Source organism: Corvus brachyrhynchos, unplaced genomic scaffold (assembly GCF_000691975.1).
Source record: "Corvus brachyrhynchos isolate BGI_N302 unplaced genomic scaffold, ASM69197v1 scaffold338, whole genome shotgun sequence".
NCBI classification, from domain to species: domain Eukaryota; kingdom Metazoa; phylum Chordata; class Aves; order Passeriformes; family Corvidae; genus Corvus; species Corvus brachyrhynchos.
In genome coordinates this window covers 899021-925561 of record NW_008239334.1, presented here as the reverse complement: position 1 = coordinate 925561, position 26541 = coordinate 899021, and the positions used below count along the sequence as shown (strand labels likewise).

General features: G+C 45.7%; 1 protein-coding gene across 1 annotated transcript in view; it reads right to left on the bottom strand.

Annotated features, from left to right (window-relative positions):
• The window catches only part of RAP1A (RAP1A, member of RAS oncogene family), a 30261-nt gene that overhangs the window by 3453 nt on the left and 267 nt on the right, over positions 1-26541 (bottom strand). Inside the window, exons 2-7 of the mRNA XM_008638957.2 lie at positions 13465-13534; positions 9989-10069; positions 6779-6847; positions 5959-6015; positions 4810-4950; positions 1462-1605 (exon numbers count right to left, since the gene is read on the bottom strand). Of these exons, the coding sequence (XP_008637179.1) occupies positions 1462-1605; positions 4810-4950; positions 5959-6015; positions 6779-6847; positions 9989-10045 (468 nt within the window). The 5' untranslated portion in view covers positions 10046-10069; positions 13465-13534. The remainder of the gene's footprint in view (positions 1-1461; positions 1606-4809; positions 4951-5958; positions 6016-6778; positions 6848-9988; positions 10070-13464; positions 13535-26541) is intronic.

The following is a 26541-nucleotide window of genomic DNA, read 5'->3' as shown; positions in this document are numbered from 1 at the left end:
ATTTTAACAATTTTAGAAACTCCAAAAGTAGCGAGAAAGCAAGAACAAACCCCAAAATAATGCAAATGCTTCCCGGCTCAGGAGCCAGCAGGACAAACTCCCAGTGCACTGAGCTGCTTCATTCACAGTTTCTCTTTGATTTCCTCAGCTTTTGTACTTTTCATAACTAGAAAATATCAATTGGCAGGAAACCAGAAAATGAAGATCACAATGAAACCAGAAACTAATTTTCTCACATTCTTCTCTGATGTGACCTCACTGGAGGCTGCAGAGCCGGCAGGGGAAGAGGGAGACCCAGGATTCCCACGTTAGGGATGAGGGGGTGTCAAACCAGGCTGTGCACCCACCCCGGGGCAGCCCTGGGCTCTGCCCCCCACAGAACCCCCTTCCCACGGGGTGAGGCACCTCCGCCTGATGAGGGTCAGTCTGCACCCCCAAACTGTGGAAATGCAAACAGCCCAGGATTTGTCACATCCCCTGGGGATGAGTTTGATGACTGAGCTGCTCGTTGCTTCATTACCAGTCCCAGTTTTACTCCAGCTCAGCCACACAAATAAATCCCTGCTGGCAGCGTGGCTCAGCTCTGCTGGATCCCTGAGCACTGCAGCCAGGCTAATCCCAGCCACAGGAGCTGCAATTCATGGAGCCTGCAGCTCCCTTCCCTGTCCAGCAGCCCCACGCAGCACATCCTGCTGGCTGCCAGATCAGCCCTGGGCCCAGTCCAAGATCCTGCTGCTCCTGCTTATCACCCACCCCCTGAACGGTCCCACTTATCTGCTGGCACCAGCCCAGCTGTGCTGCACGGGGTCACCTTAGCTTTGTGCCTGGAAACTTGGCCTCTGTCACAGGCCGATAATTCCCAGCGCAGAATAAAAACGTGGTGCCTGACGTGGAGCAGAGCTCCCTCAGCACAACCCCACAGCCCCAGGCAGCAGGAAAAGGCACCCCAGAGCAAAGGGGGTCTCAGTGAAACTCAGGGAACTGCTCAGATCTGGGTTTTGGGCACTGTTTTGGCAAGTTGGGGCTTACAGAGGGCTGTGACGAGGTGTGTGCAGCCAGAAATGCAAATACTTCAAAACCGACAGCCAACACCACACAAGACAAGGAGTACAACAGGGCATAAATCCACATTCAGAATAGCAGCAGTTATCTTGACAAAATATTCTTTCCAGATAAAGTTTATCTAAGCTCAGAGTCATGCAGCCAACTGGGCTTGCTCAGGACCCTCTGCTATTCATGGCCCCTGACAGAGGCTACAGACACACTCACCTGGGAAGTCACCCTCCCTTGCAAAGAAAAGGGAGCAAAGCTTAAAACAGACAGAAAGTACCTAAATACACTGCAAGGCAACCCCTCCTAGGCTGAGAATCCAGAATCATCCTGAATCTCCCCAGTTCAGACACACATGCTGGTTTAATGTCACGTTCATGCTGGGAAGACAGGGGAGCAGGTGGTACTTACCTCATTTACGTTGATTTTCGACTTTGCAGACGATTCTAGAAAGGCACAGTTACACCACTGTCGTGCTAAGTTCTGCCCCTGCTCTTTGCCCACGACTCGTTCTTCCTCCAGGTCACATTTATTGCCAACCAGAATCATGGGAACCTGCAGAGGAGCAAGCAGGAGCAGAGATCCATCAGCAAGTTCATGTACAGCGAGCTCTGTGCTGCTGTGGCTCTCAGATTGAGGAGGGGGAAATGCACTGAAATGAAAAATACAGTATGAAAAATACAGTATGAAGTATGAAAACCAATAAAAATCAGGAGTTCAGCGGAGCTGACAGACCAGGCTGGAATTTAGATGCCTGCTGGGAAAGGGTTGAGCAAAGTTCACACCACACACCCCCTGGTGCACTAGATTAAACATATACAAAACCAAATTATAGTGTTTCAGCAGAATTTTAAGTCAGTAAAGTTGTATTTTCTGGTCTCTACACCTTTCTAGTCCAAAACCTAGTTTACTCCTGAAATGCATTTGAAGTGCCTTTCCTGTGACAGAGGCTGAGCTGCTGCCAAGAGCCCAGTTCAGAGCTCTTCTGTCTGTCCAACACACACACACACACAGACACACACACGTTTTCAGACATGTATTGCACGTTTCAGCCCCTCTGACCTGCCCTGTCAACCTGCCAAGCCACAAAACAATGAATGGAAGCACCTTTGAAAAGCACTGCCCTGACGCAGAGTGAAAAGGAACAGTCCCGTGCAGCCAAGTGTTCCCCAAGCCCCGAGCCCTGTCCCACCCCAGCACAACCTCACACACGGACATGTCCTGCACACACAGAAAAGGGGATGCTCACCACAACAGGCACAAACACTGCCCAGTATTTATTAGCTCGGAGTAATGCACATGTCCAACGAGTGCCCACCCAGCAGCTCAGCTCCTGAAAGCACAACACTTCCCCAAAATCATCCCATGCAACATCAACACAAACACTTGATTTGTGTCCAAAAGACCCATTCTACACTCATGATGCACATGCAGGCAAATCATTTGTTCAAGACAAGGGTGAGGTGGCATCTGCCCCTCTCCAGTCTCTGTCGTGGCTGTGGCCCTCCAAGATGTCACAAATAGGTACAGAAGTGTCCAAGGCCAGGCTGGGTGGGGCTTGGAGCACCCTGGGGTAGTGGAAGGTGTCCCTGCCCACAGATGAGCTTTAAGGACCCTTCCAACCCAAGCCACTCTGGGCTTCTGTAACACCTCAAACAAGGGAACAAAAACCATGCAGGAATGTCTCCCCAACAACCGCAGCTCGCGCTGCCAGGTGCCATTTGCACACCTGCACGGTGACAGGAGCGGCCCCAGGCGCTGCCCCAGCTCCATCTCCCCCACTGCCCCCAGTGTGAGGCAGCTGCAGAGCTCAGGGCTGTGCACACCCTGACCTGGGGGCTCTGCTCACGCTGAGTTCGCTGGGCCAGCTGCACCCTCGGCTCCGGGGATGACACAGGCTGAGAGCAGAGCAGGACGGTGCCGCAGCCCAGCACCATTTCCTGTTTCCCTCACACTGAGCAGCAGAAAAAAAACCCTAAAGAGCTGCTGATAAGGGTGTGCACCCGCTCCATTTCCTCAAACATTTCATTCTTTGTGCAGAAAACGAGTCCTTTCCAGCTGGAAAATAAATCACTATCCGCTTCCTTTGGTAATTTACAACACACTGTGTGTTTTTAATCTACTTCAGTGTTAATATTTGTAGTCTCTTCCTGACACAACTACAGTCAAGATTAATTTCTGTCTTTAAAACTCCCAGCCATACCCATTAGAAAGTGATCATATTCTTATTTTTGAGACATAAATTTTACTTATTTCATCAGAAACCTTAAGTCAGTACAGATGAAGCAAATGCAAAAAAAGTTCATTTGAAATCAGAGATCTACAGGACATTTACAACTCTATCAGCCTAATCCTGTTCTTTACAGTTTTCTAGATAGTTAATTTTCTCATACTGAAACATGAAAATGTGTTTTGAACGTGCTCAGCAAAAAACTAAAGACGTGAAATAGTAGGGCAAAAAGTGATACTGAGATGAGTAAGCAGTACACGTTTGAAAAGACATGAAACTCTGTGTAAGGTTATTTCAAAAGGTGTTAATGGTTTATCCAAAAATGGAGTTTGGTGAGCCTCTGATAATTTCCTGTTAGGTGTAGAAGATTGGAATTTGAACTCTTCCAGACATATATAATTTAATGATCTATGTATTGGGACTTTAAGACACATTCTGATATGACAAACAGGGGGGAGACATTTCCTAAGTCAGCAAAATGCAGCTTAAACATTCAAAAGGTTCTCAAGCTTGGATTCAACAAGTAGCACACAAAGCAAATAAATGCATTTTAACAATGCAATCAGATCCCTGCAGTCCAAAGGGAAGCAGCAGTGTCTGTTGTGGGATGAACCTGCCCAGCTTAGGGTGCAAATTCCCCCTGTGAGCGCAGCCCAGCTCCCAGTGCAGCCAGCACAGGATCCTGTCAGCAGGGATTTACCCCAGCATAATCCCTGCCTCAAGGAAAAGCAGTTTTGCATAAATAGAAGCTCAGCTTGTTAAACCAAGGAGGGGCCCAGAGCCATTCCAAGCAGGTAAGCAGCACACAGATGATGCTCCGAGGGAAGCAGCCACCCTCGGCCCCAGCCTGTCCCACCTTCTGTCAAACAGCAAACTCCCCACAGATGACTTTTCCTGATTTTAAAGAGTTTTAAACAACCAAAACAACAACCCAAGGCTCTATCAGACCCTTAATGGTTTAGTTCACGCAACTGTGTGACCTCCTTGGGTGACAGATTTTGCCAAGTGACCGAGAGTTGAGAAGCTGCTCCAGGGCTCCAGAGAATTCCCAGCTGACCCCTGGGAAACGTGACAGCTTGGAACCTCAACTTTCCCTTCTCACATTTGGAACAGCCCCTGTCAGTGCAAGATAGCTGCAGAGCTACCGAGAACATCATTACTGTTGAGTTCAGCTATTATTTTTCCCTAAATCTGAAGGAAATAAAGCACAGCTATAGCACAGAGGAAGAAGAAAATGCAAATCCTGGAAAGGAGTTTAAGGCACAAAAAATAAGTGATGTTGTTTTCAATCAACTCCCACCACTTCAAAAGACTGTGGCTTCCAGGACTTGGGAAAATCTGGTTTTGTGATGCCCCTTAGCAGGTGCTGGGCCTCAAACAACAACACTGGAAACTACAAGGCTCTGGAAACTTACTCAACACTAACCAAGAATATTCTTTGAAAGAAATTTTGTATGTAAACACACAGGAATTTGAGAGCAAACACTTTCTAATCATTTGCAGAAATAAAACCAACACATTCTACTCACATCTTCAGTGTCCTTAACCCGTAAAATCTGTTCCCGCAGGTCCTGTAGGTCGTTAAACGTGGACTGTGCTGTTATAGAATATACTAGTGCAAACCCCTGCCCATTCTTCATGTAGAGATCCCTCATGGCTGTGAATTGCTCCTGCAATCAAATATTTTTTAAAGTAATTAGCTGGTGAATGCAGCTAATGAATAGTTACAAAGGAATACTTTTATTCTACTGGAGACAAGAATACAGTGCCACACAGCATGGATTTACATATTTACCCCTCACAGAAACCCACTGAAGCATGGAAATTGAATAAAAGCATTAACACGCTCTTTCCCTTTGGGTTTTTTTTTTTCCTTAATAGAGAAAAGGGCTTCTTGAAAAAATGGGGAAAAGATGAAGAGCAGCAATAAAAACATTTCTGCAGACAGACTGAAATGCCAGAGCAGGCTGGACAATGCCAGCTTGGAGCTGCCTCTGTCCCACCAGGGAAAGGGCTTTTACCATGCCCACACAACCACTTCTGCTTCTGCTGTTGAGAATTGTCAACGCTTTCTCAAATCAACTTCCAGGGAGCACCACCTGCCCTGGGATGGGCTGCCAGCCCCCACAGGGTTTGTCTGCTCGGGGACAGGGCTCTGCCAGCTGCAGGTGACACTGGCACGGCCAGGGGAGTCACCCCAGCTGTGAGGGACAACAAGAGCCTCCCCAGCAGCACGGGGCAGTGCCAGGGAGGTGCCACCATGCGAGGGAGGGTTCCTTGGCAGGTGCAAGGTCTGCTGAGGAAATCTCCCCACCACAGGCTGATGTGACTCGCTGGGAAGCACCCCTTGTGCCTGGCACTGGCTGCAAGCTGTGTCCTTGTATTCTGGCCACTTGCAAAATTAGTGTTTAAAATGCTCCCGGACCAGAATGTTGATATGGGGGATGGCAGAGGGAAGGGCAGTGGCACAGGAGGCACCAACCTGTGTGTCCCAGCACTGGGGCACCAGCTGGGGACAGAGCTCACCAGGCCACTGGCACTCACCACACTGGGTTTGGGTTATTTAACAAAATCCTTCCATTTACCTTACTGCAGCTGATTTATTGCTTTCGCTTGGGCAGGATTATCATTCTTAACAAAGAAACTCCACAGCAATGAGACAAAGAAATGCCACTTACTGTCCCTGCTGTGTCGAGGATCTCCAGCATACACTGTTGACAGTCTACTTCCACTTGCTGGGGAAAAAAGGGAACAAACTGTTCAAAAATTGTCTGAAATGGGACAGGCAAGAGGGATCTCAGCTCAGTTTGTACTTCTGCCACAAAGGGCTCTTAGCAGAGCAGGCACCTGCACTTCCCCAGGGCTGAGCAGCACTGCTGTTAGAGGATTAATTATGCCCCAAGCCAGGCATTTGGGTCAGCTCACATGCTCCAGGACTCCCTTCATTAGCAAGCCTTAAATGAGTAGCTCACTGTAAACTCTCAACTTAAGTGAGATTGTAAATATCTCGACTTAATCCACTCTTACAAATCAAAGCACCTTAAAACTTTAATTTTTCTTTGCTGCTGGGGGAGAAGGGAATAAGGAAGAGAAGAAAATGCAAAATATTTCAGGATCCTCACAGTAAGACGTTGCAAATCTTCCACTCACTGAGAAATGTCTCAGGTCTAATGAGGGTAATTCCAGGAAATTCAAGTAAATTTAACAGCAGAACTCACACCACAATTTACATTTACTTATCACAGGCACAAATGTCACAAGTTTTTAGTGTATGTTTGGGTGCCTTTAATGCTGGTGACATTTATGCTAATCCGTGAAACAATGGGTCACTTGACATCCATCCAGGGAAGAAAGCAGCTCTGTGGCTGGAATTATGTAACAGCTCAGGGATCCTACACAGACTTCTGCTCAGCAATTCCAGCCCTGCATCCAAAACAGCTCCCAAGAATTTCATATTCTCTGTGGCACTTGAAAGAAATAAAAACAATGGTGTTTTACCTTTCTGTATGAATCTTCTATTGTTGGATCATATTTTTCAACAAAAATTCCCTGAACGAACTGTACAGTCTGGGGAGGAAGGAAAGAAGAAAAAACCTAAGCGAGCTGAACACAACCAGAGACATTCACCAAGAAGCTCTTTAGGAAAAAGTAACAACAGTAAAACTGCTCTGCTGCTAAAAGTCAATAGTGATGACCAGAGAAAAAGACATAAAAATTACAATTTTGAAAAAAAAAAATCGTGTATTTTCTGTTAAAATCCCTTTATTCAAGCATGTTTTCAACACTGTTTTGCACGTCAACTGTTTGCTTGCTTTTCTCAGAAAAGAGGATATCCTCAAAAATGCCTTTACTCCACTGCCTGTGACTTTAGGATAAAAATCGCCAAATATGGAAGCCTTGAAATTTCAGCAGAACCACTGGCAACCTGTGCACTGTGGAAAATGCACATTTCAGTCCAAATCAGCCCAGAGTCACCGCGGAGCTGCCCTGGACTGCACACCCAGGGACAGGCAGAGCAGCAAGTGCAGCCTGGAGAGCCTCCAGACACTCCCTGTGCACAAACCACTGAAGGAGGAGCCCTCACTCCATTCACAGGGAAACTCTTTCTTCCCTGTAATTATGCAGAACAAATCTACTCAGCATTTCCCACCGAGCTGTCACATGGATGTGACCATCCCTGGACAGCCCAGCTCCGTGCCCTGGCTTCTGCCAGGACAGAGTTTTCCTTCTCCTCTGGGAGGCAAAGCTCCTTTTTCCTTTTCACCCACAATAACTTGCAGTAAAACAGCACAGGAGTGTCTGAAGATTTGGGTGATATCTGTAAAACACGGTGGTGTTTGTTTGTGCAGCTGAGATCCCAGCACAGAATTTTGTCTCTTGAAAATCAACAAACACACCAGATACCTTTTGCCAACTGAACCTTTCACAAGTTTTATACATAAATACTGCAAATTTGTGAGGGAAGTCTGAGAAGCCACAACTACCTCATTTCAAAATCATTATATATCCCTAAATAAATGTATTTTACACTCTAATGAACGAAGTCTCTGCTTCTCCAACATTTTCTTCTCACACTAAACAGTTGTCCCAGTCTGCCTGAGGTAACAGATCTCAGCGAAATCCTTACAGTAAGACATCCCTATGAACGTGGATAATCAACAATGAACCCAGCAGCCAGAGCTGTAGGTTACAGATTGTGTTTTAGGATTGTTTCTGTGTATTTCAGCATGGCCAGGCTAGCACAGCTGCTCCCCAAAGAGGTCCAGAGAAGGCAGAGGAGGAGGCAGCTCTTTGCCAGAGGCTCACACATGAGCACTGTCACATCTGTCCCGCTCTGTTTGGGGAACTCTGTGAGCCGGCCCTGAGTGTGAGAATCTGACAAACCACTCCTGACACGTCATACTCAATCTCTGATGGGCTTTCTTTTCACCTATCATAAATAAAAATACAGGCCAAGGGAGAAGCTACAAATCTGGGGGTGGTTTTGGGTTAAGTAGATCCAAGACTTTTAGAAGTTTCTCTTTGTTTTGGTTGTGCAGCCCAACTTTAGTTTCCAGTTCTATGTAAGACTCTGCACCACTGGACACCCTTGTAAACAGTGTCCCCCCCTGCCACTCCAGAAGATTTTTAGCCTCAGAAAAGGGATAAAACTGCTGTACAGGAAACAAAAGTTGCTAAACAACAGTGGCTTTCTAACTGTGAAGGTTTTCTGCTACTCCCTCACTGTTACCAGAAGCACCATCGGCACTGTATTGGCACAGAAGAGTTAAAACAACAGGAGGATCTGCAGTGAAACAACCCCAGATTGTCATCTGCACTCGAATGGAAACAGAGCTGCAGATGAACACCAGGCTCTTTGTTGCACAGGTCAGTTTATACAGTTGGAAGAATGAAATTTAAAGTGACCCCCATATTATTTTAAATCCCACCTTGTAGCCTCTCCTTGCTAATGCTTGTAAATAAGTACACAGACTCTTTGAAAGCTAAATATTATCCACTCTTAGCTGCTAATTGGCACTTACTGTGTGCTCTTACAAACATAATGGATCTATGCTGCATATGAATTACCAAATATGCTGACTTAGCACCCAGCCTGTCAGAAAGAATTTAACTTTTGTTTACTAGACTATTGGAGTATTTGCATTTCAGCTGTTAAAAAGGTCAGTGGTGGTGCTGACTCAGACTTCACATCACAAAGAAGGAAATTCAACTATGTCAGACGCTGAGTAATTTTTATTTACAGCATACTACTAAGTGCCCCGTTCCACCTAGTGAGTCTTTCAGTGTTACACAAGAAAATTAAGATAATCGAGGAAGTGCTGGAGGAAAAAGTAATACAGATTGCTTAAACTGCTGTGGAAGAACAGAGCTTGTAAAAAAGTACACCTTGTAAACATCTTGTAAAGATTAGGATGGGATTGCTGAAAGAGTGCATCAAATTTGATACATAATTGAATAATCTCTCCTCCTGTTCACCTGGATCCCGCAGGTGATTTACCAAGACTCTTACCTGGTTGTACCAGCAGAATGAACAACGGGGCAGGACATGAAAGGCTGCTCAGCCATTATCATGTCTGTGACAAGGAACACTGCAGTTCCTTGTTGTAGATAACTTCACACTTGACCAGTTCTTTGCCTTTCTGTTGGAGAGAGCTGCTTGACTGGTGAGTGATAAATGGGTGACACAAGTCCCTCTCACAATGCTTTGCTATCAACCCTGCTATGCAAACCTCTCCTTGGGAACAAGACAGGCACTTAAGGAGTGCAAAGTGTCATCAATCTGCTCCTCCCTCTGCTCTGCACAGGCTGCAGAAGGATTCTCAGTCCTGGTGTTTTGAGCCCAGGTGCTCACTCGGGATGGAAAACACGCAGCCTTCGAGGTGTGCAAGGCTGAACCCCCTTAATCCTGTGATTGATTCCAGCCAGACTTCTCTTGCTGTAGCAGGCTGGTTGGGCTTTTGATACTCACTCCAGCCATGTACAATACAACACCCATGCAGGAAGCAAACATGAAATGCTAATTATCAGCAACTAATCACCTCTCCAAAACCATGACATCCCTCCACAGCTCTCTCAGCAGCGTCACAGTGGCTATGTGGAAGTCCTGGAACGTATTAAAAGTCACACAAATACCCCAAAGCCTCAGTAACCTGCTCTGCAGTGAGACAGGGCTGTGTATGGGCTTCAGAGCTGCTTCCCCAAACTCACCAGAGCGGACTTGCCCACACCTCCTGAACCAAGGACCACCAGCTTGTACTCACGCATGGTGTGGTCTGTTCAGAGAGCGACCTGCAAGGCAGGAGAAAAGGCAGCAGTTAAAACACAGAACTGTGACAATGCATCCTGAAAGCAGCAACACTCCCCCCTCACCCAATCCTCTTGAGAACGAGAATGTCTTTATTAACAGCTCTGGGTTTCGTTTTTCCACCTGGACACTCAAGTGGGGAAGGCCACTCCGACAGCCCCAGGTTACAGGAGTTTGCCAAAGCTGGATCCCTCCGCCTGGCAGTGCTCGGACAGGAAGAGGATGGACACACCATGGGACAAACACGGAGCCTGTCCCAGCTGTGCCGGGCACCACGAGCTGTCACCGCCTGCCCCCTGCTTCCTCAGCATTTCGTGGCACAAACCAGAGTATGGGACAAGAAAATTAGATCAGAAAGATGCAAGTGGAGAGCTTTCCTTCTCCCCTCCACCCCCAGCAGGGAGGGATTTAGGTCAGTGTTCTCTCCCTGGAAAAGGTCAGGCCCAGCACACGGCTGCCAAGGCAGAGCTCTCTGCTCGCCCAGCACAGACTCTGCCTTTTTATGGAAATCTTGCAACTCCCGCAGGTCACTATGCAGCACCAGAAAACTTCTCATTCTCCTCGAGATTCCCTGACAAATAAGGCAAATGACAAAGCTGGTGATAAACACTTTACTCTCTGTTTACATTAGAAGCCAGGCTGGGCTGTCCCGCTGGCGGAGCTGCAGCAAACAATGAGCTCAGCACGAATCCCCCCTTCCCCACGGACAGCGCTTCCTTCCCAAGTAAGGCTGCACACACTCGAGTGCTGGGAGCCTGGGCAGGCTCCCCTCCTCTAAGGCATCTCAAACTAACGTTGCACAGGATATTTATGGGTTCACTGGCTACAGCCTTTAAAAAGAAAAACGTCTTCCAAGGAGTTTGATAGAGACATGTATCACCTTGTCGACTGCCGTGAACAAGCCTGTGAAGAACAGGGGTTGTATTTTTAGCTTTGCAATGTGGTCAACTTCCTGACAATCCATGTCTCAAGTTTATGTAATCATTAAATCGGGACAGGTTCTCTTCTGTCATTTCAGCTCCCAAGGGGAAGATGTAAAACAGAATCAAGAGGAGGAATCCCCTGTGCTGCTGCTCACCCATCACCAGTCAGAGCTGAACTGGGACCTGCTGCTCAACAGGGAGCTGGAGACCCTCCCCAAATATCCTCCCTTAGCCCTCACCCTCAGCCACAGCCTGTTTCATGGGCTGAATGTCACACAAGTACGGGTTTAAACAAAAATTTTAAAATCCCACGTGCAGCTGGAGAGAGACACAAATTTCTGTGTTCAGTTCATCTGGTCTTTAAGCCCTTTCTGAAGGCAGAATAACAGAAATAAAGGACTTGCCTGTGCTGAGGCTCTCTGCAGTCACATGGCCAAGCTGCCCTTCCCTCATCCAAGCCCTGGAGAGGGAGTAAGGCTCAAGCTGTCAGTGCAGCCCATCGTTTTAAGCACCTGGAGGAGGTTTTTCTTCAACTCTTGAAGCCCATGTGAGCTGCAGTTGCCTAACTGCAAATTGTGAAATCAAGTCAAACTGAAAGGGGTTTTCCAGAAACTGTCTCAAAGCGCAGCAGGCAATGTCTGTGCACACCAGGACATTGACAACAGTTTTGGCTAAATTCTGGGAACTGTAAGCTCTTCTGCTTGAACATTTCCCTGAGAAGTAACATTCACTTCCTTTCTTTCAAAAATCATGATTTTTAATGGGAAGGAGGGGGGAATTCCAATTAACAATTATTTTCCCCTTGATAATCCCTAGGAATTAAAAGGTGATGCATTTTTTATAAAGCATAAATGCAACTTATTGATCCAGTTTGTCTTCATTTTCCTACAGCCCCACAGTCAGTCCCACCGAAGAAAACCCAGAAAGCAATCAAGCTAAGGGTTAAATTTAGCTGTGAACTATTTCACTTCTTATTTATAGTAGAAAATACTTGTGGGAAAGTTTAGGCTGGGAGCAGTACAAGACTAACTTCTCATTTCTTCTCTACAGTATTTGCTAATTTTTTTTTCAGGTGCAACAGGAAACCAAGATCCTGAAAGGCACGAGCCTTATTACTGTAAACCCCACATGCCTTAATTATCTTGTAGCTCTTTCACAAGTATGTTAATGTTATCTGTTTATACAACATGAATAGAGTGCTCAAGAAATTACTATGCTGCATCCCAGCCAACTTTTCATTTGGCAACTGTTGAAGCCCACCTAAATACAGTCAGACACAGCAGCATTCATTTCCATCCAGAGCTCTCTGTAGTAGAGTCACATGCTGTGAAGCAACAGCTCCATTTCAAAATGGAATTAAATTGTGAGTGTTAAGTGTTCCTTTAGAGTCAAGAGAAGAGTATGATTGCTAAGAAGTAAAAAAAAAATTAACTGTAAATGCTGTGAAACTGGCCACATTAGTTCTGAATGCTGTGGTGCAAAAACAAAGCAAAAGCTGAGTGTGTCTCCTTGCTCCTGGCTCCCTTTTCCCAGGCACAGCCACCGAGCTAGAGCAGGACAAGCCCGGGGCACAGAGCACGTGTCACACCCCCAGCACTGCCCTGAGCTGCAGCTCCCTCTGCCCATTTCATCACTCTCCAAACCACCTCCATCACCTACAGAGTAATCAGGCAGAGGGTTCTTTCTTCTGTAATCATGAAAAACTTTGCTTCTACACCATCAAACACCTGATACATCAGAATTCATCTCTGTTCTGTATCTTTAACAGGAGCATCTCTTCTCTGTTGCTGCTGTCACCAACACTGCCCAGGAAGAGACAGAAATGGACATTCATGTATTCACAGCATCAGCCCCAAGCTGCTCAGCTCCTTTCTGACAGAAAAGTGAAGGGCTCTACCCTGGGAACAGATGGAGAGGTGAGAAAAGCTGCAGGATTTTTGTGTCAATATCCAAGCGAAAGGCAGGGCAGGCAGAGGATCCCTGCGAAGGACCAGGGGGTGAGTGCAAACACAGCTGAAGCTCGGACCTGAAACGTGGCTCCCACTCACCTGCACCTTTGTTCAGCCAAGCCCTCTTGCACTCCCCAAACTGCACAAATCATCCTTCACCCTCCTGCAACCCAGGGGCTGAATCACAGCAGGAAGAAGCAAAACTTTCAGGGTATTTCCCAAGCAGCGGAAGAAGCGGGGCAGAGGCTGGGGGAGGTGGTGGGGACCAGGGCTGAGGCCCTGCAGGACAGAAACCTGATGCAAAAACGAGCTGCTTCTGTTACAAAAGTTTCAGCAGCTCATCAAGAAGTTTATAATTTGGGCGGTGGGGAGAGGGAAGCATAAACCAAAATAAGCAAACACAGCACTGAAATACAGTGAGTGCAAGAACCTCACTTATCAATTATCCACTCCAGTGTTCACAGAAATTTCATTTAAAATATAATGAGAACACTAAAAAACTCTTACCTTGGCATAAAAGATCTCTCATCAGTGTTAGCAGCTCTACTGAAGGTTCTTCCAGGCTCCCCACAAGGAACTGAAAAAAGAAGAATTAAAAAAAGTTAATAATTTTTCAAGTGTCAGCATTTGCAAAGCATCTCTGCAGTGCTTAAGCCAAACCACCCTCCTCCTGTGGACTTCTCCTCCCTAGAATACTCCAAGGAAGACTTCACTTACAAAAGACAAACTCAAGTCAAACTAACCATGTCTGAAGTTGCATCAAGTTCACAACTAATTTCAGAAGATGAAAACTTAGTACAGGAAGTACTACCAGAAAGACAGGAGAAAGATTTAGAACAGCCCAACGTCTCGATGATGTTACAGGGGGAAAACCATCGCTTATCTGCTCCCAATCAGCACTGCCATGGTAAAATCCAATGCAACACCTCCAAAGCACAATTATTTTACGGAATCCGTCAGGTTTGTGGCAGGGGGTGGAATGAGATGAGCTTTAAGGTCCCATCCAACCCAAACCATTCTGGGATTCCGTGACAGTCCTCAAGAGCAGAACAATTCCAGCAGCACCATCCCCCCGCCCCAGGAACCTGCTGGCTCCTTGTGCAAGAGTTTTAGAAGGTGGTAACACTTCCAGTATCCCAATCCTTTGTTCAGTAACACTGAACAGCAGCAGTACTGATACTTCAGACAGTTATCACAGCATTGGCTACACCCTGCTGCTATGACAGGCAAAGGGTCCTCTCATTTATAGGTTCAGCACTTTATCCTTTCTTTTCAAGGGATAAAAAAAGAATCAACTGTTCCTCTGGAATCATAGGAAGTTTAAATGAAAACTTAGTATGCTGGTTTTTTGAAAATAATTCTTTTTAGCAGCTCTGCAGTCACAGAAATCAAAATTGTTTAGAAACAGATAATGAAACTCTCATGATCCTTGTCAATTATTTTTCCAAGTATAAGAGAAAGCAAGACTAGAGGGCAGGCTTAGATGGGATATTGGGAAGGAATCCTTCCCCATGAGGGTGGGCAGGCCCTGGCACAGGGTGCCCAGAGCAGCTGGGGCTGCCCCTGGATCCCTGGCAGTGCCCAAGGCCAGGCTGGACATTGGGGCTTGGAGCAGCCTGGGACAGTGGGAGGTGTCCCTGCCATGGCAGGGGTGGCACTGGATGGGCTTTAAGGCCCCTTCCCATTCAAACCATTCCATGATTCCATGATTTTTTGTGAAGGTGCTGCCAGTCCCAGCTCCAGCACCGCAGATGGCAGCGCTGGCTGCACTTGCACTCAAAAAGCACAGCCCGAGTTTAAATGAGGGTGAGAGAAAAGGAACAGAAAGAAGTGAGGCACGGAAAGGAGCAGCACAGAAACCACAGCATCAGTTCCTAGAGACAATGTGAGACGGCCTCTCAAGGTGCAGCTTCTACACCCACGTGCACTGTGAGCCTGAGGGGAATTTGCTCTCTGCTCTTCCCCAGAAAGGTGCACTGGGATAGAGAAAGATGTCCCCGGCAGAGAGGAGAGAGAGGCGGGGAGCAAGGACCACTCACCTGGCTTCAGGGAAGAAAAAAGGGAGTAACTCCTTGCTTGCTCATCACTCACACCTCCCTTTTTTTGATTTTCACCAGAGGAAACCGGAATATTGAACGTTTCCAAGGGAAAAGTGCCGTCAGCACTGTGCACATTTGGGAGAGAAGCACAGATGTCTCTGTGAACTCCAGCACCTCCACTCCAGGCTGGCTGTGCCACTCCTGTGGCCATGCCCTTCCCATTTACCAAATGAGAGGCAGATTCTTGGGATGTTGCAGCCACACGTCCTGGTTATTTTTATCCTGGCAGTTAAATACTGAATCGTGGCTACTATAAACAAACCTGTTTAATTTTCAACTTGTAAATGTTCTCCGTGCCAGTTTTTTTCAGTTACTATAAACTAGGCCATGGAAAGGGGTGGATTTTCTTTTTTTAAAAGTGTCAACTAAACATTGCTCAACACTCTACCAAAATCCCTCCATTACTCAGAGCCATGTTGGCAAAACAAACCCAAACCCAGCACTTCTGCAAGGGGAAGATTTACAGTGATCAAAACCACACTTAAACTGACAGATTCCCTCCACAATAAAAAAAAAATCCAAACAAACAGAGAGAATGATACAGCAGTGAAGGCTGGAAACACCAGACCAAGGATCTCTCCTTGGCTTGAACCAGCCCAGCCGCCGTTCCCGGCACTGCCCAACGACAGCTCCACTCAGCACCTGCTCCCTAATTTGTTCTACACCATGTTCTGAGATATTAAATTATTCAATGAAGTCGAAAGCACATGAAATACTCCCCTAATGCTCATCAAAACTGTCATCAACTATGCAACGGTTACACACGAGCCGTGCCGGGAACAGGGATGTGCATCCCAAATGAAAGGGGGTTTGTCTGGGAATCCCACAGTTCATTAGCAGATACCACCCCTAAACAGCAGCAAGACAAACACTGTCATAGATCACCCTGTTAGTTAACAAGGAGTTTATTTAATTAATAAAAATCACTGCCATGGATTCACTTGCCAAGCCCCTTCCCCAAGGCTGTCAAACTCCTTGGCTCTAGGGTGCAGGGAAAACCTCCTCCACCTTTCCTGAGGCCAACAACACCAGAAAAATGAGAGGGAAGAGAAAAACAAAAGACTAAAAGACCAAACTAAGCAGAAAGCAGGACTTCAATGTGACTTCAAAATTAGTTTGACAAGCTTCCGTTCACAGACTCTGCATTTACTTTCTTACTCGTTATCACTGCGGTACCTGACACCAAAGCGTGTTTTACATATTAACATTACGTAAGAGGTAACATTTTATAATTTGTGCCAGGAATCTCAGCCTCAGTTTTGTGATTTTAACAGTAAAATCATTACCATTTCCACTGACTGCTTTCAGCATCAAATCAAATACCCGTCAAGGCAACAAATGTGTAATTAGCTATGCACAAGCGTGTTGTAGGGTGAGTCATGACCCCACTATGGTGCATTCCTGATGCTGGAACATGCACACTGACCCTTGTCCAAGTCATCAGCAACTTAAGCCTAAATATATTTTCCTTTTGTTTTTTGCATAACAAATAACCCCAAAAAGGCACAGCAAGAAGCACACACAGAAAATAGAGCTGGTGACAAGCCAAATAAGCAACCAGGTATTTGAGAACACAGGAGAACAACGACACCGGCCAGAGGTGTTATCTGAAGAGTTCTATCAGGAAAGGCAAGAGAGCAGCCGTCAAATCTTGCATCTATTCCCAAAAACTCAAGGCCCAGCATTCACATCCCAATGACCACTTTCTCAATCACTCCGCATCCTCCACGGTGCGTTGGGAGGTTCCTGAGCAAGGGCCAAGGCCATAAAAGCCTGGGCGAAGAGTAAAGTCCTCCAGCAACAGAGCCCTTCCAACTCCAGTGTTGTGCTGAGCTGGAGCTTTGAGCAAATTAACTGCAGCCCACACAAACAAGGCAGAGAAACAAACTTCTTGGAAAACAGCAATAATTCTGTCATTGGAAATAGTCATTTTGTGCACAAACACTCTGGGATTGATCCTCCTCAGCCTGTAATCTTTTGTGCAATCAGCTTCACTCTGAACCTGGAATCAAATAACATAATCTTAACTTCTATGGAAGTGACTGCCTAATTATTCATTGGAAACTGCTTTGCTGTAGAAGCTCTCCAGGCAAGGAACAAGGGCTCTGGGCAGCTAAAGCCTGCCATGCTGAAACGGCTAATTTATTTTTTGTCCTATTGGTCTGCACTTGCAGAAAGTTGCTAGGGACATGTGCCAGCCAGACAAAGGCAGGGGAAAGGAAGCCAGCAGCACAACTCAAAGACCAACACAAACTGCATCCCCAAATTAGAACAAAGCGCTACGTCAGTGGCTGGAGTTGGCAGCCTCCCCTCCGGACCGACTGCGGCACTCTGCAAATTAATACTGACGAGCACCGAGCTGCAAACAGGACACAGCCACCTCAGCTCAGCACATCCAGGGCAAAACACACTTTTCTCAGTTACAAATATCTGAAGTAGCTTGATAGGAAGGATTGTGAGGTCACAGGTCCTCCCAAGCAACACCACGGCCGCATTCGCCATTTCTCCTTTTCCCATCTAGCCCTACTGGAGTAGTTCAGCAGAGGGGTTTACACCATTCACAGGAGTTCTCCACAGCTTTTTTTGGAAGAAAAAATGAAAAAAATACTTCCTTTCCCCCCTCCTCATCAGCCAAACATGTAAACGTTTACGGGCATCACCATTAGACGCAGCAGCCACTTAGGGGACCTCCTCCATCTGCTGTCTACCACATCCCCAACTTGCCACTGATTTTTAAGCCCTATAAAGTTTTTTATTCCTCTCCATTTCCTTTAGTGGAAAGAAATATCCTGACCTTTTATAAAACAGATTAAATTCCAGACAGACCCGAGGAGGCTCAATCATAGCAAAAGACCAACTCCATTCTACTTGGTAGGAATAATTTGTTGTGCTGATAGTAGCTTGGCAACATTCGCCACTATTCTTCCTGGTTTATATAATTAAGAGTAAATAAGTGACATGAGGTAGATGGATTGTCACTGCAATTTCAGCTTGCACGTTAATTATTTCATTTCTGCAGCAGCAGTGACCAGACATTGGTCATAAAGCCCAGTTTGACCCTATTTGGTCTCCAGCATAAAAAATTTAATGGAGAGGAGAAGCTTCCAGCCCACTAGGGGTTCTTTGAAACTTCTCATTAAAATTGGAGAGGTTTAAACTGCTCTTCCCATGTATTTCAAACTGACATTGGGTAGGTTAAGATTAGATATTGGGAGGAAAGTCTTTACTTAAAGGGTAGTGAGTCCCTGGCACAGAGAAGCTGTGGCTGCGCCATCCCTGGAAGTGTTCAAGGCCAGGCTGGAGCACCCTGGGACAGTGGCAGATGTCCCTGCCCATGGCATGGGGTGGCACTGGATGAGCTTTAAGGTCCCTTCCAACCCAAACCATTCCATGATTCTATGATTTACACCCACCAGTGATAAATCCTAAGACTAATACCAAGCCCCTAAACATGGGGCACTTCCCAGCCCTACAGGAGACCAGGCTAACTCACAAATTCCAGAAAATATTGAGATTCTTTAAATCTCCCTGGCACAGCTGCAATAATCAGTGTGTGTGTGTGTTTATACACTGGATCTGCCCGTGCAGCCCGTTCTAAAGGTCAGCTTTGCATGTGCAGCCCAGAGATTTTCACTTGCCTGGTGTGTGGCAGCCACAAGCAACCAAAGCCCCCCCACCCCGTTCCCACGCAACTGCCGCTCATTAAACGCCTCTTTTAACAATGATTTTCAGAATGAAAAGCCCCACTGACCATATGGCCACTTATTAATACTACATTTGTTTATCAGTTTAAATAAACCCCCTACAGCAATGAGTATCCATGTAATGAGGACTTAAACGCAGCTAACAACGGATGTGTTTTAGCACTGCCAAGTAGGACTGCACCTCCTGAATGCTTTTCACGGCAGATTTTAAGGCTTGATAGGTACCTGAATAGCAGTAAGTGCACAGAATTAACTTCAAATAGAGGGGAAAGTAACAGTTTCATTATGTTTCGTAAAGAAATGAAGTTGTTTAATGTGGTGCTTAATCCTTCAGTATTTAGCTCAGCCCCTTAATGCTGCTTCCTGGAACCTTGGGGCAGAGTGGGGGTGGAAACTGAATTTTCTTCTACAGCGAAAATGAAACTTTCTTCTGTGTGAAGGTTTTGACTGAAGGAATATTCAAATAGTTATTAACACTTCAGTGCTGGAGTGAGAGCTTTGAGGCCAGGGGGGTTTTAACCAAACCACTGCCAGACCCGGACTCTGCACTGGGGCTTCTCTGAAGTTTTTTAATCCTCCTGAACCTGCTTAAAAGGGCAAAACTCCTTTGACAATTCATCCTGGAATTTCCTTTAGAGCGAATAAAAGGTGACATTAAAGGAAACAGCTCTGATAGTTTAATCATTTTTATATGAGCCATTTCAGTATTTATAGGTCAAGCTTGATTACAACCAAAATAGACAATTATACAGCTGCCTTTAAACAGCAACAACCCCCAAGCCCAGGGGCAGCTGGAGTCCTGCTCCCAGAAGAGGGGCTGTGTTTGACTCACACGGAAGGGAGGACACATCCTACCCATGAGCAGCACTGGCATCAGCCAGTCCTTCCCCTCCACCTCATCAACACTATTCAAACAGGAACAAAAAAAGTCTTATTTTTAGAATGTGTCTTTGAAATGATAAGGCATAGGGCAAAAGGAAAAAAATCATCTCTCCCATATTAATATGTAAATTTGTCAAACACATGGCCTGGGGACAGCCGGTTCTGCACTCTGAGCAGGACCTGAGAACACACCACACTTCACTGGGGTGTTAATTGCCATCTCCCACAATTTCTGTGCTTTCCCCGTGGTGAGAACACCTTCCCACCAAAGTTAAAACTCCCAGTCATCTGTTTTTTCTAGAGTAAATCTGCAAATACAGCATCAGCCAGACCTGTGCCCTCAGCACAGTTCTACCATCACTGGTTCAAAGAAAGTTCCTGAATATATTTCAACTTCTGCCCATAGAGATGCAGTGGACGTGACCTTGGCATGAAAAGGACAATGAAAGAACTCACAGCATCCCAGCTCTGCAGACACAACTTCATTCTTCTGACACCTGCTAAGCCACCCCAGCACCCAGCTCAAGTTTGCTTTTGTGCTAAATGGATTTGGACTCGATACTGTGTTTATGACCAGGATTTGGGCAAACAGTTCATTTAACAGAGGCTGCAAATACTGAAAATTACAGAATAAAGGACAAGACCCACTTTCTCAGAATCACACCACCGAGGAAGGTGCCCTGGAGCATTACAGTATCTGTTTGATCATTTCAAATGGGATTCCTGAAAAAGCTTTGACTGCATTCTAGTGATCAATATGCCAATGCAGTGTATTCACAAAACAAGGCAAAGCCGTAATAATATTGTAATCTCCACAACTTCATAAGTGATCTGATGAGTTAAAAGCCCTAAATGCATAAATATTTCATGAGAAAGGCTGTCTGGAACCACTTCAGTCGGTATCTTTAATGTTATTTTCAGCTACAATTACTGTTACAATCTACAGCAGAAAGCAACAATTGCCTAAATTTATCTTCACCCTTATTTACTTCATAAATCCATCAAGATTTTTGTTCTTCAGGCCTGATACCCAGTAACTGTTACTCAGCACAGGACTAACAAACACATCAAATCTCAGGGTAAAACAAGATGTGCTGGAATGAGACTGTTACACAAAAAAAGGAGAATTGCGCCAGAAATAGCTTTGCTCAGTGAACTATGAGTTACTTTTAACTATCACGTGGTGAGTGGCATATAAAAAGATATTATTCTGCATGTCAGCTGTCCGTAATGAAAGTTTTCCTCTTCTCAGCTGCCCCTCCCTACAACTTCAAGTTTATTTGCATGAGAGAAAAGAATATTACATAAAAATACAACATAAAAGGCACTGCAACCAATACATCCAGCTGAACTGCTCCTCCCACCTCCTCCGTGCTTTCCAGATTAAGGGTCTATTTCCAACTAAAAATGTGAGAAATGCCTGATTCCAAACAGATTCTTCACTTGGACAAAAACCTACAGCAGCCTTCCTTCCAGCGGCAGGGAGCAGTCACAGCCCCAGCTGCAGCCAGAGATGCTCAGATCCATCACGAGCAGATTGCACTGCCCCGAGTTCACACGCAATACCCTGATTTAAACATGACAAGTTCGCATTTTTTCAGTATTAGAACACTGCAGAACACAACATCATTGAATCCAACAAATATTTCAACTAAAAACATTCCAGCCAGCCTTGAGTCTGCAGTTGTAGCCACTGACAAGTGAAATGCAAGTGTCTGTTTTCCTGCAATGCTCCAGCAAGCAGCAGTTATGCAACACAGCCCCTTGACAAACACACTACTAGTTGCAGTACATTCCCAAAAAGCAGGGGTTTTGACAAAGCAACAATCACCCATTACAGAAATGCTCATCCTGCTCATTACATCGAGCATATTTCTCAGTGTATTTTGCCTCACTGAAGTGATGAATAAAGATTTGTTTCAGCCCTAACACAGCCACTGCTGTGGGCACATCCAGACCTCTCGCTTCAGTGCCCCAGATGGATTTAAGTATTTTCCATCTTATCAATATTCAAAATAAATAACAAACCACAATGCCTCGGGCCACCTGCTCAACAGGACTGCCATTGCCTGGCTCCCCACATTTTAAGTTAAACAAAGTCAAACAGGTGAAAAAGCCAAGACAACCACCTGCAGCCATGGGCTGTGAGCAGCCCTGGAGATTCCTCTTTGGCTGTTTGTCCTGTTACCTGCTTCTTCCCTGGTATAAAAGCCCTGTGCAGGGTAAGACTTCCCCCTCAGACAGGTGATTTTGTTATCAAAAGAAAGCAACCAGCAGTTTTCAAAACATACCAAGTCTGCTTTTGTCAGCATCTGGATTTCTCAACCAAAAAAAATCCAATCCGTGCCTTTACCTGGGTTCAGGTCAAGCCACTGCAGCTGCAGTGAGGAAGTGCCTGTTCAGGTAGAGCAGGTATTTCCCAACTCCCAGCACCCCATACCTGCTGGAGCACTCGCAGCAGGGAGCAGAACACACATCAAAACATCTGAGAAAGAGCCCCAGCCCTGCCCTGGGTACTGCTGCCACAGGAGGAACAGAATCAGGCAGTTCTGAGCTCACCTTCACCCAGGTGTGCTGCCTGCTACAGGGCTTTGAGTGCAGCCTGCCAACAGAAAAGTTACAGACCCCAAAATGACTGGAGATCCACATTACGGATGGGTTCTGGTGTCCCATTTCTTCCCACATACTCCCCAAAGGATCTTCCCACAGCACTGGAATGCAATTTAAGTTTAAGCACAGCATTTCTGATTAGGAATGTAACACTCAGTGGCTCCTCCTTGAGCACCACCCTTCTTCCCACAGCCTCCTCATTTTAATTTCGTTAAATGGATTACTTTAGACAACCTTAATTATTGCAGTATTTGCAAGGGAAGAAGTGATCTCTCAGTAACCAGTTCCTGTCCCTTTGCAGATCAAAACTTGTTTCATAGCAAACCTGGGAGTGAAATGGCAGCAGAGGTGCAGCACAAAGTGCTTCAGTGTAAAAACCTGGCCCAGGTGTGTCCTGACTGATGCTCTGCTGTCACTGGGTCCCTTTTTCTTCAGAGGGGAGCTCATAAAACAGGCATTAATTAACAAAATTATGCTATCACAGGAAATAACAGGAAGCTTCTAATAATGAGCCATTTAGCTCTGAAGGGTTTCAGTCAGACATGTCAAACCAGCTCACAGAGGATGTCAAGTCACCAGCAACAAGCACAGCCAGCTGAAAAACAACCAGGGGAGACCCTCAATTTGTTGCAACAGAAAGGCACCTCAATGGAGCTCCCATAAATGCAGGCTGGCTCTTGCAAATAACAACCTGCTACCTCTGAGGACAGAGACCAAATGTCACCTCTTTGGTATTATTCTGGCAGCCAGAATAGGCCACAGGTCACGTTCTTCCCAGTTGTCACAGGCAAGCACAAGGCTGAAGGATGCTGCCCTAGCTCAGATGTGTCAGGAACTGCAGTTTCTTGTTCTCTTCTCAACTCCCTCCCTCCATCAGCAGCGGTACTGGCACAATAAAAGTGTATCTTCCTCACGCCTACTTTAATCCTTTCTCTTCAGGTTCAACAGTTCAACAGTTCTTCACTTAACCAACACAGATGGCTTTTTCACTCTAATACTCGTGCTGGAGACACTAAAACTGTATCACTTGGACTCTACTGGGTTCTTGCTTCCAAGAGTTCCTGAATGCTCAACAGTAAAAGCTCACCAATGGGAAAGCAAAGGAGTTCAATCTCTGACTTGCCTTACTCACCTCACAGCGCAGCTGCAGGGGCTGAGTATCCCAGTACTGCAGAAACCAACCACTCTGGGAAATGTCTTACCCACAAAAACCGGGCCTCTCCTCCTGGCCTGACCACTGCCATCCATCACCTGTATAGGGAGGATTGGCATAAACTCATCTTCACAACTTCATGCTCTATTTCACCATTTTTATTAACTGAAATGTACTGAACTTGATTCTACCTCCCAGCACCTGCAGGGAGCTGATGGGAAGGATGGAGAGGGACTGTTTACACCTCACACAAGTTTTAACATCTGAACAAGATAGGCTGGACCAAGTAAGAGAGCTCAGCAAGATGAACAGTTCTTTCAGAAAACTTTGGGACATTCTTACTTATCTCTGCCATTAGGTGTCATGTTTCCAGCAGCAGCAACTTTCCTAAAGTGCCAACACAAATGCCTACAGGAAAATCTGACCCTGGAATTTAGGAGCACCCCTTTCAGAAGACATTTCCATTAAAATTCTGTTTAATTTCCCATCCACTATTAAATAAAAGAGTAAAAGCAAATCAGTAACTACTTCAGAGCTCAACATAAAATGAATTGAGGCTTTACTTTAACCGCCATCCTCACTACCTCATCTTCAAAAAATAACCCAACATGCCCCAAATCAAGGCCAGAAAATCCAAATACAACCCTAGGACTTCACCAAGTTTTAAAAGCAGTGTCTCTCTTGCATCTGCTTCTGCAGAATTAAATACACAAAGTTATAAGAAGTGATTGATGTTCAACATTAATGTGGCCCATCAGAAATTAAAAGAAAGTGATAAAATAGGAAGTCTCCCATATTACCCTAAAACCCGAAAGTTTTGATCAGGATCCACAGCCAGAGCCAGCTGAGCTGATTTCAGCAAGGTTGAAACTAACACTGGATCAAGGATAATCCTGAACTTCAAACAGCTACACATAAAAAACATTCTGAATATAAAGCCTAAAGATTTGAGCTTACATATGTTCAAAAGATTCACTTTGTTTTCTCTAGGAAAACAGATAACATGTTCCTGTTGTCAGAGTATTAGGATTCCTCTTGAAGATGTTTTTTTTTAAGTCTGCAGAGTTGCACAGAAGCAATCTGTTCTCTAAACACTGAGCACAAGTTCCAAGTGCCACCAAGTGCACTGTGCACGTGCAGGGTACAAGAAAAAGCCCTGCAATATAAAGTACAAACAAATGCTTGGAGTTGTTTATGCCCAGGACGATGATTCAATATACAATTAAAACTTCTATGTTCAAGTACATCCACATGTTACACTCTTGCTATTTAATTACTTTCAGGTTTTTTAAGAACAGTCCTCAGACTGGCTGAGCAGCCACGAAATGTATCACTAATAACCTATGTCTGTATATTTGCACCTTATGGTTCCAAATATAAACTGTTTCGATGCTCTGTGTAAACATGAGTCTCCAAATAAAAGCATTAACCTGTCACTGGACTTAGGCTGTGCGAGTAATTCAGCCCGTTTGGCAGGGAGATCCTCTCAAAACCTTCAGCAAAGCTACTTACCCTAAAAGCAGCCACGCCAGAGCCAGGACACGTGATGGCAGCCAGCGCTCAGCGCCCTGGCAGCCCTAGGGGTGACAGCCCGGCTGTGGCACCGCCGGGCCCGGATGGCACCGAGGCTTCCTTTGCACCGCCGTGGTCCCCTCGTCAGAGCCCTACAGCCTCCTGGGCACCCCCACACACGGGCTGTGAGCAGGATCTGCTTTTAAGGGGGACAGCTCAGCTCCCTGAGGAGGATCTGAGGAACACAAACACTGAGTCGCAAGCACTGCGCACGAAAACAGATTATTTTTAGAAGCGGTGCGAGCACAGCGCTTCCTGACGACTCCACCTTGAAGAACGACAGACGCTCTGTCACCCTCCATTCCAAAAGCAGGATTTCACAACTTCTGCTACCTGCCACAACAGAGAGAGGCAAGGGACAATCTGCCGAGAACAGCAAGTAACAATTTCCCAGTTTATAACTTGGCACTAAGAACTTCTGTTGGTATATGCTGTCAGTCCTCACTCACGTCGATAAATCGATGCCTTTTTTCCTGCCACAGGGATGAACAGAACATTAAATGTTTTTATTTATGACACTGATTTTTTCCATAGCAACCGGATGTGAACACGGCATTCCCAGCGCAATGAAGTCACTATAGCAACGTGATAATGATGTCAGAATAATCAGACAGCATTTCATACTCGTGAAATACATCACTTCTGTGAATTCAGAAAGTTGCAGAGACCACAAAAGCAAGAGAGCTCCATCTGGAACTTCCCTTTAACTTGCCTGGTTTTGGATAACTTCTCATTAAAGGCACAGAGCTTTGCTAATGCACCATTTTCTGTTTCTCCAAGCTTCATCCATTACTTCCTGAAAGTCTCACAAATTCCCACATTAAAATCCTTTCAGATCCGAGAATCTGCTACACCAGGGAGAATCACTGACACACCATTTCAGCATGAAAAAAAGCAATGACACAAATCACAACAATGAAACATTTCACAGCACACAGGCACCGTCAACTGAACAGCCGCTTTCCTCAACTCTTCAGATAGTCTGATGTCTCTTTACGTGAAGCAACACAACTACTCAGAGAGAATTACAACAGCAACAAAAATTACAGAGTGCCAATACAATACTCCGAAGGCAGACAGGTGTTTTCAAGTCAAACAACTATTTTAAGAAATATTATCTCCCCTGTTAAGCTACTGAAAGGAAAAAACCCAGAACGTTCATGGTTTGCCCTTCCTGTTTGCAGCTCTTTCCAAGCTGTGAGCAAAGCAAAGCCCAATTCCAGCTCTGTCAGTCGGAATTGACTCGCTGTGTCCAAACCCCAACCCTCCCGCTGAGGAAGCTTCGCAGGAACCCCTGCACCAAACCCAAACATTCTGTACCTCAAAATACCACAAGCAAAGACACCAATTAAAAAGAAGTATCTAAATACCAAAGTTTCCCTATGCAGAGAACAGTTGCTCTTTGAAGCGACTGAAGAAGTGCAAGGAACCTTTTCAGAGCTGAGGTGGTCCGAGACAACCAGTCCGTGAAAGTGGAGGGTGAGGATGGACCGGGGGATGAGGATGGGCCGGGGGATGAGGATGGGCCGGGGGATGAGGACGGGCCGGGGGATGAGGACGGGCC